The sequence below is a fragment of the Barbus barbus genome (assembly GCF_936440315.1).
Source record: "Barbus barbus genome assembly, chromosome: 2".
Lineage (NCBI taxonomy): Eukaryota > Metazoa > Chordata > Actinopteri > Cypriniformes > Cyprinidae > Barbus > Barbus barbus.
The window spans coordinates 25,542,975-25,562,864 of NC_136730.1; the positions used below are offsets into that span (position 1 = coordinate 25,542,975).

The following is a 19,890-nucleotide window of genomic DNA, read 5'->3' on the forward strand; positions in this document are numbered from 1 at the left end:
GTCAATTTCATACACTCCCCAATTAAAGGGCAATTAAATTTTTCCAATCTGAATGTTTCAAACCTGTATGTTTTTAATTGTATGTACAAAATATCTTCTTTTGTGTTGCACAGAAGAACAAAATTCATACAGGATTGGAACAACATGGGAGTGAGTAAATTATGACAATTTTCATTTTTGGGTGAACTATCCCTTCAAAAATGAATTAAGCAACCTTGTGGTTCTATGAGTTGAGAATGACAGGAAATTATTGTGGTGAAGCAACTGGAGTGGACACTCAAACCTCAATCATAGCAGAGACAGTATTAGGAGGAGGAGATGGACCACTTATACAACAATGAATGGAAGAAATCACAAAACGGTGGATGTAGGATCTCCAGCTATTCTGATAAAAGAGGCAATTGTTTCTGAGATAAAAGCCTTACATGCTTTTTGCTTTAAAGGGGACCTATTATGCAAAAATAACTTTTATAAGGTGTTTGAACACAGTTGTGTGGCCATAGGGTGTGAAAACAACCAGCCTACAGTGGTAAAAAAAAAATCTACCCACTAATTTTTGTATAATGCCACTAAATCATAAACAGTCTCTAAGAACAAGTGATTGCAGATTTCTCCATGTGTACATGTCATTGTAGGGAAAAAGTCCTGCCCATTTGTGATGTTCTCTGCCCTATTAGCATAGAGACAGCCCTGAGAGAGAAGCAGCAGTCCGTCTTTACTGTTTTCTTGCTGTAGCTGCTGGAGATACAATGTCAACGCCAAAAAGGCATTACTGGGATGCACCAATGACCATAGGAGTCTCCGTAGACTCCCTCCATCTGAGCCGCTGAGGACACTCTGGTTAAATGCAATTTTCAAAGGAAATGTTCTGGAAAAAAATCAGTAAAGCCCTCTATACTGCTTTGCATGTTGGTGGCGCACAGTGGTGCAGCGGCTACTCGAGCTCTCGGCACTAAGCCCTATCATAACAGTTTTAAGGCTGTTTTCAGCACTAGTTTAGCACTAAATTTGCGTATAAAGTATAGCCCAGCCGAACTTATGCGTATAAAGTATAGTCCAACTGAACTTATGGTCATCATAGATAGTTCGGTTATTACAATCTCACCAAAGCTGAAATCCGCACTTGGAAGACAGCGGCTTCTGAGGACAACGGAGTGGTGCAGTATAGTACGGGGAGCGGCGGGCAACAGGAAACGATGTGCCCGGAGACAAAAGAGGGGAAAGTGGGCGGGCGTGTTGGCACAGTTAAAGGCTCACAGGCTGCCGATTCTAACTCTCTTTCTGGCCAATGTCCGCTCTTTGGATAACAATGTGGACCTGTTACGTCTGAGGCTGAGTGTTTCCATAGAGATGAGGAACTGTGCTCTTCTCTGTCTCACGGAGACCTGGCTAAATCACAACATGCCGGACTCAGCCTTCCAGAGTGATGGCCTACAGCTTTTCCGGGCGGACCATGACCACTGGTCGGGGAAAACACGGGGAGGAGGACTCTGTGTGTATGTGAATGAAGGTTGGTATACAAACTGTGGACGGGTAAAAAGTTATTGCTCTGAGGCAATAGAACTTGTGACAGTGAAATGTCGGCCGCACTACTTGTCACGGGAGTTTACTGCGGTGTTTATCACCATTGTTTACATCGCGCCGGGTGAAAATACTAATGCTAACGAAGTGCTACAGGAGTTACATGAAACCTTCAGCTCGCTGCAGACTAAGCACCCGGAGGCGTTTTACGGGGTTGCGGGAGACTTTAATCACGTGAAACTGACGGACACTCTGTCCAGTTTTTTACCAGCATGTTACCATTCCCACAAGGGGAGATAACACTCTGGACCGTGTATACACTAACAACCACGGTGCATACAGGGCTCTTCCTCGCCCCCATCTTGGCCTCTCCGACCATATCTCCATCCTGTTAGCACCAGCTTACCGCCCTCTGCTGAGACGGATCAGGTCAACAAAAAAGATTGTCACTGTGTGGCCTAGTGATGCAGCCTCTGTGCTCCAGAACTGCTTTCAGTGCACAGACTGGCAGGTCTTAAGAGACGCAGCTACGTGTGGACCTGGAGGAATATACTTCCTCCGTCCTCGGTTTCATTTCCAAGTGTGCTGATGATGTCGCCATCACCAGGACAGTAACATGCTTTCCGAATCAGAAACCCTGGCTGAATGCTGAGGTGAGAACTCTGCTGAAAGCTAGGGATGCTGTGTTCAGGGCAGGTGAGGCATCAGCGCTGAAAGTGGCGAGGAAATTACTGACGGCAGGCATCGCGAGGGCTAAAGCCACATACGCTCTGAAGATTCAGGGGCATTTTACCTCCAATGACCCCCGGAGCATGTGGAAGGGCATTAAGTGCATCATGGACTATAACACCAGGGATGCACAATGCCCAAGGGACCCCTCTTTACCGGGTGCACACAACAGGTCCCCCCCCCCACATTAGACTTACACCACCTTTTGGTGACACGCCCATCATAGCTGATGTGAGGAGAACCCTTAAAGGAATCAGCCCCCGCAAAGCTGCAGGCCCCGATAACATCCAAGAGTGGGTACTGAAGGACTGTGCACACCAGCTGTCTGAGATGTTTACAGACATCTTTAACACTTCATTGTCACTGGCATCCGTCCCCATCTGCTTAAAGACTGCCACCATTGTCCCCGTCCCAAAGTGCTCCACAGTGACAGGCCTGAATGACTATTGACTCATAGCCCTAACCCCGCTAGTCATGAAGTGCTTCGAGAGGTTGGTCATGGCCCACATTAAAGATTCCATCGACATCAATGTGGACTCCCACCAGTATGCCTACAAGAAAAACCGCTCCACGGATGACGCCATTTCAACAGCGGTTCACACAACCCTCACCCACCTGGAGAGCAGAAACTCCTATGTTCGTCTGCTCTTCCTGGACTTCTCCTCGGCTTTTAATACCATCATCCCACAGACCCTGGTACAGAAGCTCTCCTCCCTTGGTCTGAGTCCTACACTGGGGAACTGGGTCCTGGACTTCCTGAGCAATAGACCTCAGACTGTCAGGATCCACAACACCATCTCCTCCTCCATCACTCTCAGCACTGGTTCTCCACAGGGCTGTGTGCTGAGCCCCCTCCTGTTCACTCTGCTGACGTATGACTGCTCGGCGAGACACCCTAGCTGCCATATAGTGAAGTTTGCGGACGACACAGCAGTAGTGGGACGCATCATTGACAATGATGAGTCGAAATACAGAGAGGAAGTGGAACACCTGATGCAGTGGTGCAGATGAAACAATCTCTGCATCAATGTGAAGACCAAGGAGATGGTGGTGGACTTCAGAAGAGACAGGCACCCTCCTCCTCCCTTGTACATCGGAGGAGTAGCTGTGGAAGTGGTTTCTAGCTTCAGGTACCTGGGTGTGTATATAGCTGAGGACCTTACCTGGAGCACCAACACCACCCGGCTGGTCAGGAAGGCCCACCAGCGTCACTATTTCCTCAGGAAGTTGCGGCGAGCTGGACTTGGGAGCTCAGTCCCGAGAAGCTTCTATCACTGTGCGGTGGAGAGTGTCCTCTGCACCTGTGTGCATCACTGTGTGGCACGGCAGCTGTACTGCTGCTGAGAGGAAGGCTCTGCAGAGGGTGGTAAGGGCTGCACAGAGGACCGTGGGGAGCAGGCTTCCCACCATCACAGACCTCTACACAGCACGATGTAGGGGGGGGGGCTCTCCACATCATGAAGGACTCCACTCACCCTGCACACGGACTCTTCGAACCCCTCCCCTCAGGCAGACGGCTGAGGAGCATCCGGAGTAGGACCACCAGGCTCAGAAACTGCTTCTTTCCTGAAGCTGTTAAACTGTTGAACTCTAGCCATGCTCTGTAGGCACTCCCTCACCCCTTCCAAAAACACGCATGCGCACACACACATACACACTGACCTGCACTACAAACACTTTATCCACCTTAAGTGCAATACTTCACTTATTATAGGTGCAATATTATGGATTACCTCCCTTGGACTACTTCCTCTTGCTTTTAAACAAGGACCTGAGTCCTAATTTCGTATCATGACATGAAAATGTGAGCTGGTATGACAATAAAAGTTCCTTGAATCCTATATGTTTAAGGATCAATGAATTTGACCGCTTGAATTTGCCGAGCACACAATCAAAAGTGGGACTTATAAAGTTTGTAATGGCATGCGATGGCACCATGAGACTAGCTATGTCATTATTTTTATCGCGCCATGCTCCTCGTCATAAACGTGAATTTATTATGCACAGTACAATCAGATGACTTACTTTTAAACCGAGTGCGTTTTCTGTAAAAATAAGAGGCTTGTACTAATAGTGGAACGTTTATTTGTATGCTGGAGCTTGAACTCTTGAAGCTCCGCCCACTTATGAAAAGGGTGTTTTGGCTTGTACCCAAAAATTGGAAATTTTAACAAGCTATAAAAATGATCTGTCGGGTATTTTGAGCTAAAACTTCACATATGCAGTGTGGGGATATCAGAGACTTATTTTACATCTTGTAAAAATGGTCATAATAGGTCACCTTTTTAAACATGCATGTGCATTAGCTGGACCAATACTCTTACTTAAAAAGGGCTCGCTGTATGTATGATTCCACAAAGAACCTTTAAAATCCATGGAAATTTTTGAATGCACAGGAGGTTCTTTGCAGTGGAAAAGAGTTTGCTAGATTACTAAAATGTTCTTCACACCAAGGAAAAAAATAGTTCACTAAAAGGTTATTTTTTTGGAAACCCTGAATGATTCTTTAATTGCATCACTGTAAAAACTCCCTTTTGAAACTTTTATTTCTAGATAAGTTCTAAAGTTAATGGATTTTATTGCTTGAAAAATAAAAATAAAATTTTATTACTTGAAACATACTCTTGATGGATAGATTTTGGTATTTTAAAGGGGCCATGATCTGAGAAATCTAAATTCGCTTGATCTTTTGAGGTCATTGTATTATTAAAAACCCTCCTGTAAGTTTCAGAACTCAAACATTTCTCAGTCTAAAAACAGCTTATATTGAAGCCACTCTGCCAAAACGACTGGCTGTGGAATGTGCCACTCTATGATGTAATAGTGTAGCTAAACATTGCCTCTGCAGAAGATCAACACCTGCTTCAACATCACTGCCTGTTTAGCTCCGCCCAATGATTTGCACACAGTAGGTAAATGGCAAGAGAGGCAAATGCAGGTCTATGAGCAAACCAAATGACACAACAAAACGCTGTGCAGTGCCAAGTTGAGAAAAAACAGTGTCGGCGTTGCCTTCCTTCTGATACCAACATTAGGAAAGAATGGATGAACTTTCAGACCGCGTCAGTAAGAACTTGGTCCTTTGTTCACTTCATTTTACCTCAAATTCGTTTACAAACAGAAAGATTGAAATTAAAAACGATGCTGTGCCAACTATATAGGATCCGACAGTAATGTCGCAACACACAAATGTGAGTAACTGTTTATTATGTGGTCACTATTGCTTTGTCTGTTATTACAGATAATTTGATATGTACTGAGTATTTATGCGTTTTTAACCTAAATCACAGCAGCATTCATCTATGAAAGATGTACATGTAGGATGTCAAACATGTTAGCCAATCACACCAATGGGCGTTTACTTCCAAGCCTACAGTCCACCATGCCTATTCAAACAGAGTGTTCTGATGAGGGTGGTCAAACAGGACAGACAATAGCCTATTACTTCTAAATTATGATGTTTTTGGATGTAAAAACCTTGATAACATTGTAAGTGCAGAACAAAATAAAAAAGGCAGTTCATGACCTCTTTAAAGTAAACAGAAGTTGTTCCTTCATGAGTAGAAGATGGCCGCCAGATGAACTAACTTCTCTTGAAAGGGCCGTGACCATGACTCCAACATGAAAAGTGATTGACAAGGAGGTGGAAGCTCTAAAATAAAAATCAAACATGTGAACGGATACACTGGTGGTGGATTCAGCTCAGAAACGGACCACTACACTTCTACATCCGTGTAAGCTGAACGGTGCTTTGCAGTGCAGGTCAGAAGAGACACAGAGGTGAGGAAAAGGAGACAGGCTCACAGAAGCAGAGAGGTGATTATAGCAGTTCAGAAACACAGAGAGAGATATAGAGCGAGAGAAAGCATGATAAAGTCTCTCAGGAGCTCTGCTAAACCAGAACACACCTGCTGGCCCACAAGATGGGCAATCATCTGCTGCCTGACTACAGATCAGCTCACACCTCTACACTCCACCTGTGTGCACCACCACACATCTCATTGCACAGCTCCTCTGCATCTGAACTGCCATGAAAAGATCCTTGATGGAGATGTCAGAAAGATGTCGGAAAAAATGTGATCCAGCACTTCATAATTGTAACATCTGGATCAAGTCCACTCTAAATCACCATATAAGTGTTCTTGGCAAGCTCCGGTGGTGGGTAGGGAAAAGTGACGAGAGGTGGAGAGAGATAGACGAGGAAAGGCCTGGCTACTGTCTCATCCGCAGCCTCACGTACATGACAAATGGATTTTCAGGACGGCCCTCCGGCTGTTTAGCAGTGCTTTCCTCTGCTGATTCCATTTGAATTGACAAATGAAAATAAATTTGATTTTCAACGGTGTCCTTTACATTAAAATTCATTAGGTCTTAACGGGAGTGGAGATGATGTCTAGCCTCATTGGTGGGACACAGCCTGTTACAATTAAAAAAAAAAATCTATAAAATAAAACCAAAATGAGTCAGTTTTACGTACTTTGGAATGAGTGTGCAATCCCTTACGCCCATCCAAATATCTGTGCCGTAGATCATCACATCGTTCCTCTTCCCTGACAAGCTCTGGTGTGCATCCTGAGGCTGTTGATGCAGAACCTTAATTAATTTTCAGCCTAAATGGGCAGGAATAGGGAGGGGGTGGGACCATTGGCCCACGGCATAGCGGCGGTCCTATCGAGTGGGTCATTTGCATGGCGGGAGAACGACTTTGATGTACAAAGCACAGTGACAGGAGAGAAAGAGAGAGTTAGTAATAAATCAAGAGAGAGGAGTAGTGCGAAGGAACTGGGAAACACCACGTTAATGGCCCTCTTGTGTGTAAAGGAGGGGCTACTGGCAGGCAGTGGAGGAGTTTGGCGCATCCGACGGGATGAGGTGAGGAACAGGAGTAGCCTTAAGCAAACTCAATCATATACGGCTGAAGCCAGAGACTCCAGCATGCAGCAATAGAAATGTAGTTTATTTTCCTTTCATGCATCTCAACAAACAAACCAACACATGGACACAGTCACTGACATGTATAGGGACATAACACACTGTGTTAACATACTTGTCTCTGTGTACATTTCCAAATTTGTTTTTGATTTAATGCACAAACAAACTCCTTTTCTCTGCCCTTATCTATTCATCATAATCACTCTTTATTCTCATGAGTTGTTGTCTAATGTGTGTCTCACTTTTCCTCTCAGAGACAGAGGAAAGTTGATTTAATTACAGCTAGCAGCCACTTCATTTCCGGAGGATGGTTAACTGTGTGCCAGGAGCAGAGTGGAGCTCTCTCTTGCGATCTGTACTGCTTAAAAAGACTGATGGAGAGAGACTAACAAACATGAATGCAATTAATAAATAATGAATGAAATGAATTAATGAATGCAATGAATAAATAATGAATGAAATTAATTAACAAATACAAACATTTTCATCATCTGATCTGCATTTACTTGAATACATTTTTATAAATTATAGATAGTAGTCAACAAAAACGCGATGTAGTTAACATAATATAGCTTATAAGACTAATTTTTTTTGTGATATTAAAGGGATAGTATACCCCAAAATGAAAATTCTGGCATTAATTACTCAAGCCCATGTTGTTCCAAATCTGTAAGACCTTCGTTCATCTTCAGAACACAAATTAAGATATTTTTGATGTAATCTGAGAGCTTTCTGACCTTCTAGACAGCAACAGAACGACCAAATTCAAGGACCAGAAAGGTACTAAAGACATTTTTAAAATAGTCCATGTGACATCAGAGGTTCAACCACTGTCACAAGGTTAATAAAGTTTAGAATTTTTTAATTAATTTTATTTTAATATCATTTTCAAATTTGCTATAAAATTCAGTTTAATTTTGATTAGTTTCACTGATATTTTTGTTAGTTTTAGTTTAGCTTTTATTTTGTGAGCACATTTTTTAGTTTTTATATAGTTTAGTTTCAGTTTTAGGTTCAGTTTGAATTAAAGTATAGCAAATCAACAGATCACTTCCAGAGCAAAGGCCAAAGAAAGACGTAGGCATAATTTAACCTTGGTGAGGCATATGTTTAGCGACACAAAATTAACACATGCTGAGATCGATTAGATTGTAAAAGTATACAAATATACACCAAAAGGAAGCAGTCAAGCCTTTTTACTAAATAAATCTACACAAGTTGCGCTTAATGTCATATTTGTGTTGAGATATTTAATATGAAAATAAATATAGCCTAATTTGGTTATGTGTCTTTTTTCTTATTTAACCATAATCATGATATTATAGCTGTCGTTTCTTGCTCACATTTCCGTGAACAGCCGTGCATAAATCATAACTGGGACTAATGAAATTCAATAATAACGGCAATTGTTTTAACAGTAAAGGCTCATATTTGAATATGTTCTTTTCTTTATTTATGAAGAATTATAAGTGTGTGTATGATGTGATTTAGCCTATGCATATTTGTTTGAAAGTTTGGCAGAGTGACCACAAGATGCTAGGCCAAGTTTTGTATTGTTTACAGAAAGGCGCATTCATCTTTTTTTCTGTTAATTATCATGTTGCTCTGCGTGTCTGTTTTTCTTCAAAGCACCAACTTGCCTAATGTTGGTTTGATTGCTTGTGTTAGATGAGAAAATAAACAATTTTGCAAACCTGATGTTGTAGATTAATGTGGGTTCGGTTCGGGTCGCAACTCGCTGACTTTATATCAAACGGTTCTGGTCTGGTACAGAAATAAATTGGTGCTGCTGTCGGAAAACGGGTTGGGTGTTAAGTACTGCTGGTGCACGTTTACCAAACAGGACCCGTGCAGGACTCTGCTTTAAACTGCTTTGCGTCTCTCCGTCAGATAACCCCATGTGCATGATTTACAGCTATTTCCCTAAACTGTCACAAAGCTCATATATTTTTCTGCCTACGGGTGAGAACTTAATGATTACAAAAAAGATTATTTATTTTTGCTAATTATTTTATTTCAGTTAGTTTTTCAATAACTGCTGTAAGTTTCGTTTTTCAAATATTTTGACATTTTTATTTTATTTCAGTTTACGAAATAGTTTTTTCATCAACTGTTTTCATCTTAGTTTTAGTTAATGAAAATAACCTTGCACTGTTATGAACGCATGTCGAAGATTGACAGTGAAGAGAATTGAAGAATTGTTGAATAAAGTTTTTTCTTTGCGTACAAAATGTATTCTTAATAGCTTTATAGAATTAAAGTTGAACCACTGATATCACATAGACCATTTGATCAATGTCCTTAGTGCCTTTTTGGGCCTTGAACGTGGTAGTTTCCTTGCTGCCCATGAAAGGTCAGAAAGCTTTCGGATTTCATCAAAATGATCTTATTAATGCTGATAGTACTCATATTTAATGAAGAAAAAATAAGAGCAAAAACCATTCTTTGTATTAAGAAGCAAACCATACATAAATAGACTATTTACACAGTAACTGTGTAATGGGGAAGTCGTGGCCTAATGGTTAGAGAGTCGGACTCGCAATCCAAAGGTTGCGGGTTCGAGTCTCCGGCCGGCAGGAATTGTAGGTGGGGGGAGTGAATGTCCAGCGCTCTCTCCACCCTCAATACCACGACTGAGGTGCCCTTGAGCAAGGCACCGAAACCCCAACTGCTCCCCGGGCGCTGCAGCATAAAATGGCTGCCCACTGCTCCGGGTGTGTGTTCACGGTGTGTGTGTTCACTGCTGTGTGTGTGCACGTTGGATGGGTTAAATGCAGAGCACGAATTCACTTTAACTGGGAATCACTTGAGCTGAACTTGAATGTGAACATTAGGAAGTTCCTGACATGCTGGATGTGTTCCAGAGAACAACATTGTGTCCAGATGTTTTATCAGGCTAAACAACATCCTCGTTTGACACATGAAAATGAGGGGCGATGGAGCAGTCTCACTGCTGTCTACATAATCTCACCCTCAGCTCTGAGGGTCAGAGGTCACTCTCTTGCTTTTGAGGCATCCACAACGGTTAATCTCTGCATTAGTGGAGAATGCTTGAGTGGAAAAATGATTACACAACTTCTTAAAGCAGTATCAGAGGAACAAGATGACACCGCCGTTAATGATGAGATCTGAAGCTTTGGATTCATGGAAAAGCTAATGGATTCTGATCAATGTGTTCGTACTGCAGAATGTATGATCTAATGAGGTCGAGATGCTGTGATTGTGTATTATTTACACGGCCAGAAGTGAACCAAAAATCAATGGAAGCAGAGCTGTGTGAAGATGAACAAAGCAAGTCCTCTTCTTAGCCCTCTTAAAGCGATTTTATTGGTGAGTCAGAGGGCTGATGACCAAGCTCTTCTGCCGCTCTTCATTTAATCTGAAGCCAAACAAGCACCTGGGCAAGACACCAGAGTGGAGAGAGTCGAATGGGAAAGGAAGGGAGTGTGTAGGAGATGGGCCAGGTATTTGACACGTAATCTGCTGATAAAGAGAAGATTGAAAAGTGTGCTTGCTTAGCTGTTCTCTCTCTCTATCTGAATCAGACCAAGGGCGAATTCAACAGGCAAACCAGCTGTGGGGGAAAACAAAGCTGGAGAAGGACACGGAAGCAGCAGAGTAGGTGGAAGAAAATGACAGGACAGAGAATGCACACTTTGTTCTCTTGAAGCGCTGTAGTCGTGCCTAGTCACACTGTTAAACATCCATAGTAAATGTGTGTAAATTATGTGAAAGCATGCCAAAGAATCAGTTCTGTGTGTAGCAATGCCACTTTAGGTCCATTCACACTGCAGATATGCCCTCAGGCAGCTATTTTCTATGTAGCCAATATAAAGTACACATACAGCTCCTACTTGAATGAGCAAAGATCGAAATCTTCAACACTGTTAGTCAAGATTATGTGTAAATAATGTGATTCAAAGCAGCAATTTGTGATGTAAAGTTCTGGTACTTTGACCCTCAAATCAGGACAGAAGATTGAGTGGCAGCTGCTCAGGGTCTTCACTTGATGTTAAATGCAATTTGTAGTTAAAATGCTTGCCTTGCCAAGATATTAATGTATACATAGTTTTGTCAGTGAATGTACAGTAGACAGACAGGCAACATATGTCAAAAAACATGGAGATCTAGGCCCGTATTCATGAATAATCTTAATAGTGTTGCTCCTACTAACAAAATTCTAAGAAAATTATTAGAAATGTGAGTGTTTCCACTTATAATTAAAGAAAAGATCCTAGTAAAGAAAAAAGTCATTCAGAAAGCATCTTAACCCTTAAAAGAGGTTTTAAGGTCCAAAATTGCTCACTCAGAGTTGCTCTCAGATTGGTCTTGAATCACTTTTAAGCTAAGACTCCTAGTTAGAAATGTTTAAGCTAAATTAGTAGCTCTCTAAAAGGATTCTTAGAATCTTTAGGAATACGGGCCCTGAGCAGTCTTGGAGTATGAATGCAAAAACTCACTTTCTGGACAACTTTAGCAGCTTCAATAAGCCTCAACAGTTAGATACTGAAAAACTTCAAAGCACTCTTTGTTCCATGGCTTTTATGTTTTTTTTGTTCATTATTTTTTACTGTCTCTTTAAGCAATAATAAAATAAAATTTGCAATCCTACTCAACTTTTCAATAAATAATTCTCAAATATAAATAAATCTCAAATCATGCATAAAAACATAAAAACTATTTTTTCCCTTCAGGTTGATCCAGTTAATGCACACATTTGCTTGAAGGAAATCAAATTATATCAAGAAGGTGTTGGGCTTTTTTTTAACTAGCACGAAATCTCCATTCTAAAATCTGCCATGTTGAGTGGCATGATTTCTTCCATCATTATTCTATGAGAGGTGCATCTCCTCCTTACACTGTCTCTGGTGTATATCTAGTTTCAAAGTGGAGAAAGAGACAGATCAGTGAAGTATAAAGCAATTTCTAAATTTCTCAAAATGTTGACGTTGTTTCAGCTGAAAAAGACACTGTACTCCACTTTTCCTTGCCCACGGTCATTTTCTTAGAAAGTGACACACACAGTGTCTTACACTAACACAAAATGATCTCTGTATATAAACAGTGAAGGATAAAATGGGGATGTGTGTGTCAGAGGTACAGATGATCGTCAGTGAGAGAAACATACAGTGACTCCTCCAGAGCACCTCCACGTCAGTGTCAGCATGTGGGCTGGACTCATGTAGTCAGTGATGGACCGAGGCCTGACTTCCCCCCAAATACTACCACTTCAGCAGTAAGTCACTGGTGTATCTACACAAAACCATGTGCTTTAGATGGGGGCATCTAACGGTCTAAATACTGCTCTATGCTTTAAGAGCAGGAGGCAGATGTGAATGATGTGATATGGACGTCAGCACTAAAAAGCCCTTTGTGTGTGTGCGATTTGAGGTTGACTTTAAATCAAAATTGGCCCCATTTACTTTCTCAGTGCAAGTTTGTTCTCCTAATGTGGATGATTCATCAGTTCTGCTGACGTCAACCAAGTCTAATTTTCACAATCAAGTCAATTCCTGATAGACAAAAAAAAAAAAAAAGGTGTTTTATACCGTTTCACTCAGAAATACATAATTTACATAAACGTCCAGCAAAAATTAAAATTGTCATAATTTACTCTTCTACCCTCCTGCCATTCTAAAACGCAATGATGTATTTTCCTCTGTGGTAAAAAAAAAAAAACGGTTTTACCAAATCCAAACAATGATAGTCAGTGTGCTCCACTGACTTCAATTTACAGACGAAAATATTTTTATTTATTTCTTTTTTAAATATCTCCTTTTTGTTCCCCAAAAGAAAAAGGATTGGAATGACATGTCTCATGAGTATGAGTAAATGATGACCATTTTCATTTTTGGGTGAACAATCCCTTAAAGACTGTCAATAGTGAATAAGGCATCAAATACCACTGGTAGTTCTGCAAGACTGTGCAAAAAAGAAACCACATCTAGGATGTTGTCCAACCACAAACAAACTGCAACTTTCAAAATTAACACTTATGATTTAGAAATAAAGCAACAGCTGCTAAAATTTCCATTCACCCACACTCTTAAAAACAAAGGTGCTTCACGATGCCATAGAAGAACCTTTTTTGTCTAAATGGTTCCATAAAGAACTTGTAACATCTGAAGAAGGTTTTTTGTGGCAAAAGAAGGTTCTTCAAATTATAAAAAGGTAAGAAAAAGATGGTTCTTTAAACAACTTTTGACTGAATGGTTCTTTGTGGAACCAAAAATGCTTCTTCTATGGCATCGCAGTGAAAATCTGCACCTTTAATTTTAAGAGTGTGAAGGCACCAGTTTACGATTTAAAATCTACAATTTCAGACTAAGCATCTAAAAATAGCATCTACACCTCTCTGCCAATGACATCCCTTTATCTTATATTGCCTAGATAGGATATGACCGAGAGTCTAGAAAGACTCAAGGTCTCTGCACACTGAGTCCGAAATTTTCGTCTGAAATTTTCGCACGTTAAAAAATAAATACGACCTCACGTTGTGTCAATCACGTTTGCACACTGCCTCCGAAAATTTCGTCTGTCAAAAAAAAAAATCGGATCAGGTTTGATTTTGCGTTTTCGCATCCGTAGCATGCATTTTGATAGGAAAGGATGGGGAATACGAAAAAACGGAAAAACGCATGCGAATATTCCGGACTCAGTGTGCAATGGCCTTAAGTGTCAGAAGTCCGATGAGAAGTGGAGAGTGAGGCTGATGATGCGGGCTGAAGCTGATGAGGATGGAGAGCTGAAGAACCCTTGAAGAGCCAATAAGATGAAACAGAATTGAATGCAAATGTTTTAATCCACTGACAGTTCAGAAACATTTAGATCAGTATAAATCTTTACACTTGCCAAATCTGCTGAAGACTACGTATGGCTCTTTTAAAAGGAGTGTGAAGCTCTCATTTCAATTTTAAAATGGTTTTAGCTTTGAAAATGTCTCTGGCTGGTTTGGTAAACTCTCTCACCCACCCACCTGCTAGCTCAAAAAAAAAAATAAAATAAAAAAAATAAATAAACTCACCAACTCCAACACACTCTATCACCTCAGAAACCATGACAACCTTTGCTAACAAAGTGGGCTGGAGGCTGTTTGAAAGCATTTGGGGGAGAAAAAAAAACAAGAAAGAAACTGGCACAACATTACTCATATCTACATCCATCACTCATTTCTAAACTGCAAAATGCCCATGCGTTTGATGGGTATCAGCATGCTTATTCTGACCTCATGAACATATGAATATAGCCTGCTTCAGACATCCACTAGGCCCCTATATTCAACAAGCAACACAGTTACAGAACATGCAAAATCCTAGATTTGTTCACTAAATTGTTCAATAAATCTTTAAAAAACGGAAGTATTGAATATGTTATTTATTTGAATAGCAAAAAAGCCAAGAAGCAAGACTTTTGATTAGGGGTGTGCGATATGACGATTTTTGATCGTGGACGATAAAAATGTCTCCACGATCTGCTTTTTAAGAAATATCGTAGTATCGCGCTACCGCGCACATTGTCAAATACAGTTCTGGCGCCGCCGTATCTATATACTGTACAACACGACATACAGCAGTAGAGTTACTCAGACAGGACACTGCACTTATTCGCGATCGCAAAAGTACATTATTTGCATACAAGCCTTGCTGGTTAAATGTTTAATTCGCGCGCTGGTCTGACGTGCGCTTGTTCTGAGTGCATACACCTGAAGCACGCGCACTAAAACGCCTGTCTAACAGCGCCTGATTACTCAACTAAGTTATATTTTGCGCTAATACTGTCAAAACGCACAAGGTTTACATACAGACTGAGTTGGTTATCTCTAAAATGAAAGTAAATAGTTAAGAGAGAAACGGATGCGTGCCTGTACTGTTTATTAGATGCGTGCAGCTCTTAAAGGGACAGGACACTAAACGTGCTGTCGACTGTCATTAAAGGGATAGTTCACCCTAAAATTTAATTTCTGTCATTATTTACTCAGTGGAAAACCAAACAGTTGCTGGTCCACATTGACTTTGATAGTAGGAAAGAAAAATCCTATGGAAGTCACTGAGGACCAGCAACTGTTTGGTTTTCCACCTTCTTCAAAATATCATTTATAAATGTTCAGCACAAGAAAGAAACTCATTCCGGTTTAAAACAACTTTTGAGTAAATGATGATATAAAAATACAACATTATGACAGAATTGACAGACAGATGACAGAATATTAATTTGTGGGGGAACTATTCATTTAACGTTAACAAAACAAAACGCAAAGAGAAAAATCACTCACTATTCTTGACTGAAAAACTTTAATACAGTTGCTTTAGGAATCAGTCTATATAGTGTTTTATTTTTATATTTGTTCATTCAATTTCATTGAATGCTCTGCTAAATACACCTATTGTACCTGGAAATAAAGCACTGTTTGTTTTATTTGTATATTATGTGTATCTTTGTTCTTATTTTTTAATAAGAAAAATAAAATAATGACAAAGATTTTTTATCTTCGCCCACTTTGGCCTAAATATCTGCCATGCATCTTTGTCTTTCTAGTTTGGCTGTAATGCTCAGACAACTTGTAAAACCAAAATAGTAAAACTAACAAAGAATCGTGATAAAAATCGTGAATCGTGATATTTCTATAAAAAATCGTGATATGATATTTTTCCCATATCGCCCACCCCTACTTTTGATTCCACCAAGAGTGTGAAAATAGAAACCAGAGAAGGCTCATGGGAGTGTTTAGAGTGATCCAAGCACAGATTGGTATGGGATAAGAAAGTGGCCATCTGTGAGGAAAGGAGGTTTAAACATCCAGCTCCTGGCTGATGAGAATCAAATCACTCTCCTTGGCATCTTAGTCATTAGAGGCGACAATAATGACAATAGGCCGATTTGAACACACTGGTATATGTCTGAGGTCTCTGGATGCATGTTGCCTGATTACTGTGGAAATGCTGATGATGAGATTGGCTGTGGGGTGATTAGAAGAGACTATAGCATCAATAAAGCCTTATGACACAAGGGGAAGGTTACGCCTTCACTGACTTAAAGATTAGGTCAACCTAATGTATTAAGCATGAAGACCATAGACTAGACACCACAACGAAGCAGATCATAAAAAAGAAGAGCATTTTTCTAGGATTCTGTGTGTGTGTGGCTAAAGCGACTCTGTGTGTGATTCTCTGAGTCCGGACACAAATTCCCTGTCCTTCAGGACAATGTGAAGTTGTCTGTGTTCTAAAAGCATCTGGAGCATCCCTCAGTCACCTGAAGGCCAGCGGCAGAGCCTCTAGTATCTTATCTCAATCAGAGAGCTGTTAATCCGTCCGTGCCCTTCCTGCTGCTCTTTCAGGCCTGTCTGTCCTCACTCAGGTCAGGCCAGATCGAAGACGGGTGACAAGCTTCTGGCTCTTCACAGGCACCTGCTCTCTCGCCTTTGTTGATGGCAACACTTATCCAACACTCAGCCAACCTTTACCCTGCCATTTATTCACTTAACATAATAGAGAATGAAGTGTAAAAATGGTATTGTAAGCTGTTCGATGGAAGGATATAGATATATGTATATATATATATATATATATATATATATGTATATATATATATATATATATATATATATATATATATATATATATATATATATATATATATATATATATATATATATATATATCCATATATATATATAGCTCTGTTGGCTGTGGAGTCAAGACATTTGCAAATATGATTAAAAGATGAATATGAGACAAAACTACAGAATGTCACATTTTATTATTAGCCGTTTCAACACATACATGTTTTACCAAATAAAAAGAACAGCACTTTTAGAGTTCATCTCATTGATGTGAGCATAATTATTGGGACAGTTGAACACAAGGCAGATATAAAAGATTAAAAGCTATTATTTATTTGCAGATCCCTTGAGCACAATCACAGCAGTGAGTCTGTGACCCATAGACATCACCAGACTCTTGGTCTCATCCTTTGAAATACTTTTCCCAGCCTTTAATGCAGCCAATTCCAGTTGTTGCTGGTTTTGGGGAGTTTCTGCCTTTACTCTCCTCTTCAGCTGGTGAAATTCATGTTCAATCGGATTTAAATCTGGAGATTGACTTGGGCAATCTAAGACTTTCCATTTCTTTGCCCTTATAAACTCCTTGACTGAACTGGCAGGTGTTTTGGGTCATTGTCCTGATGCAATATGAAGCACTTCCCAATGAATCTGGTGGCATTTTCTTGAATATTGGTAGGCAAGATGGTTTTGTACCCTTCCAAATTCATTCTGCTACTGTCATCATACATTAAATCATCAGTAAAGTTGAGAGGGCCTGTTCCAGAGACAGCCATGCATGCCCATGTCATGACACCACCTCCACCATGCTTTACAGATGAGGCTGTATGCTTGGGATCATTTGCAGTTCCCTTTTTTTCTCCACACTTTTGGTTTCCCATCACTTAGATAAAGGTTCATCTTTGTCTCATCGGTCCATAAACACAGTTCCAAAACTCTTCTGGCTCACCTTTGTGCTTATTTGCAAACTCTAATCTTGCCTTTCTATTTTTGGAGCTGGTCAGAGGTTTGCATCTTGCTGTGTCGCATCTGTAATTCTGTGTCAAAGTCTCCTGAGGACAGTAGATTGTCAGAGCATCACCCCAGCTTTCTGGAAGCTGTTGGTGATTTTACAGACACGTCTTTTAGGGTTAATTTTCACAGCTTTTATGATTTGTCTGTCATCAACTACTGTTGTTTTCTCAGCCGATCAGGTAGTTGTTGGTTGCTGGTTGTTTCCAAACTCTTGATTTCTCCATGCCCTTTGTTTTTGCTAGAGCTCTAATTGACTTCCTCTTTTCTTTTAGCATCCAAATTGCTTGCTTTTCTCTCAAAGTCAGCTCCCTCATCTTCATCCTGGTTTGTGTGTGTCATCATCGAATGCAAGATTCAGAATACAGAAGTAATGGATATAACTGATACGACACATTCCCTGCTTTTAATATCTGAAGAATTAATGCAACAGGACACAGCTGATCACTTAGAAAGACCTGTGAGGCAACTGTTTCAATACTTATGCTCACATCAGATAGAGGGATGAAACTCTAAAAGTGCTGACCTTCTTAACTGGTAAAACATCTGTGTTGAATCACCCAATAATAAAATGTGACATTCTGTAGTTTTGTTTTATATTCATCTTTTAATCATATTGGTAAATGTCTTGACTCCATAGTTAACAGAGCAATTTTGTCTTTACTATTCCAATACTTATGGAGGGCACTGTATTAATATATATATATATATATATATATATATATATATATATATATATATATATATATATATATATATATATATATATATATATATATATATATATATATATATATAAATCCTTTTTAAAAACGTTTGATGCATGACAGACATACTCTAAAACATGCAAATGATCTCCGCAGTCCATTTACAGAAAGCTGCAAAACTGATCATTTAGAAATTTATGTCACAACCATAAGCAAATTTATCAGCATGGATGCAGCATGCTCAGAAAGAGGGTGGAATCAGATTAAATGCATAAAATGCCCCAGAAGGGCAGAAAGTCTCCCAAAGTCATGTTTTATCAGGATCATCCAAGAAATCCTCCAACTTAAGGTTTAAATTCTTTGAAGGAGAAAAATAAAAGGAAAAAGCACTGCTGTGCTTTGAAAAACAGCTACTATGGCAGTATCAAAAAGATCCTATTTGGATAAAAGGAAAAGTAATAATGGTTGGGTTTTAGCGCTGGTTTGTTTCTTAGGAAGTAAAATACTTGTATGTTTGCAAAAATGTTTAGGCACGACTTGCTTGGTTTAAAAAATTTAATTTAAAAGTTTCACGGTGCTGAGAGTTTTTACGTTTAAGTCAAAACATAGTTCCTTTCTTTGTGATTCAATATTGATAAAAAATAATTTTCTTGCTAAAAAAAATCTGAAAAGAGTTGGACTCTTCACTTTTTAACACACAAGCCACTGCCTTTGAGAGGTGGGTCATAATGCTCTACAAGTACTCTGACAAAATTTCCTTAAGTAACTTGTGTGAAGAAAAAAAACTTCTTGAGATCAGGTCCTCAGTTCAAGGAAAGTACTTTTACTCTTCAGATTGAGACGTTTTGTTTTTGTAAATCTGGTGATGTGCAAATCTACTGATTTTATTGAGATATGATTTTAGTTTCATAATGTCTCCATTCATATACTTTTTTCACCATTTCACCATTATCACCACCGGTGCTTTAATCTGAATTTTGATCAGATCCTATGTAAACAGTTCTCATTATTTGAGCAGTAATTTCACTGGATGCTCTTTTCCTATTATTCAAATAATTAGTTCTATCATGACTTTTGCTCCTACTTGAGTAATTATTGATAAATAAACAACATTATTTGTACTCGAGTACAGATTTTGGCTACCCAGCATGGCTTACGTAGCACTGGTGTTACGGAGGATGACGAGGGCATCAGGAAAGCCATCCATGTTGTAGTCTCCTAAGTGCAGGGTGATGGGAATGTCTGAAGACGACACAAATCCCCACACAGAATCCTTCCTCCTGAAGTCCATCAGCACCGGCACCCACTGGAACAGCAGAGGAAGACAATTCAGTTACATGAGCTGGCATACAGTACAAGAGATCACCGCTAACCTAAAAGGAAAAGCAATATAATTCCTCAAAAGTTAACTAAATTCACAACAAATTTCTA

At 39.9% G+C, this 19,890-nt stretch overlaps 1 protein-coding gene across 1 annotated transcript in view; it reads right to left on the reverse strand.

Annotated features, from left to right (window-relative positions):
* Positions 1 to 19,890, reverse strand: part of LOC306885430 (T-cell immunomodulatory protein-like) — a 137,805-nt gene that overhangs the window by 52,362 nt on the left and 65,553 nt on the right. Inside the window, exon 10 of the mRNA XM_079441930.1 lies at positions 19,617 to 19,765. Coding sequence (XP_079298056.1) covers positions 19,617 to 19,765 — 149 coding nt within the window. The remainder of the gene's footprint in view (positions 1 to 19,616; positions 19,766 to 19,890) is intronic.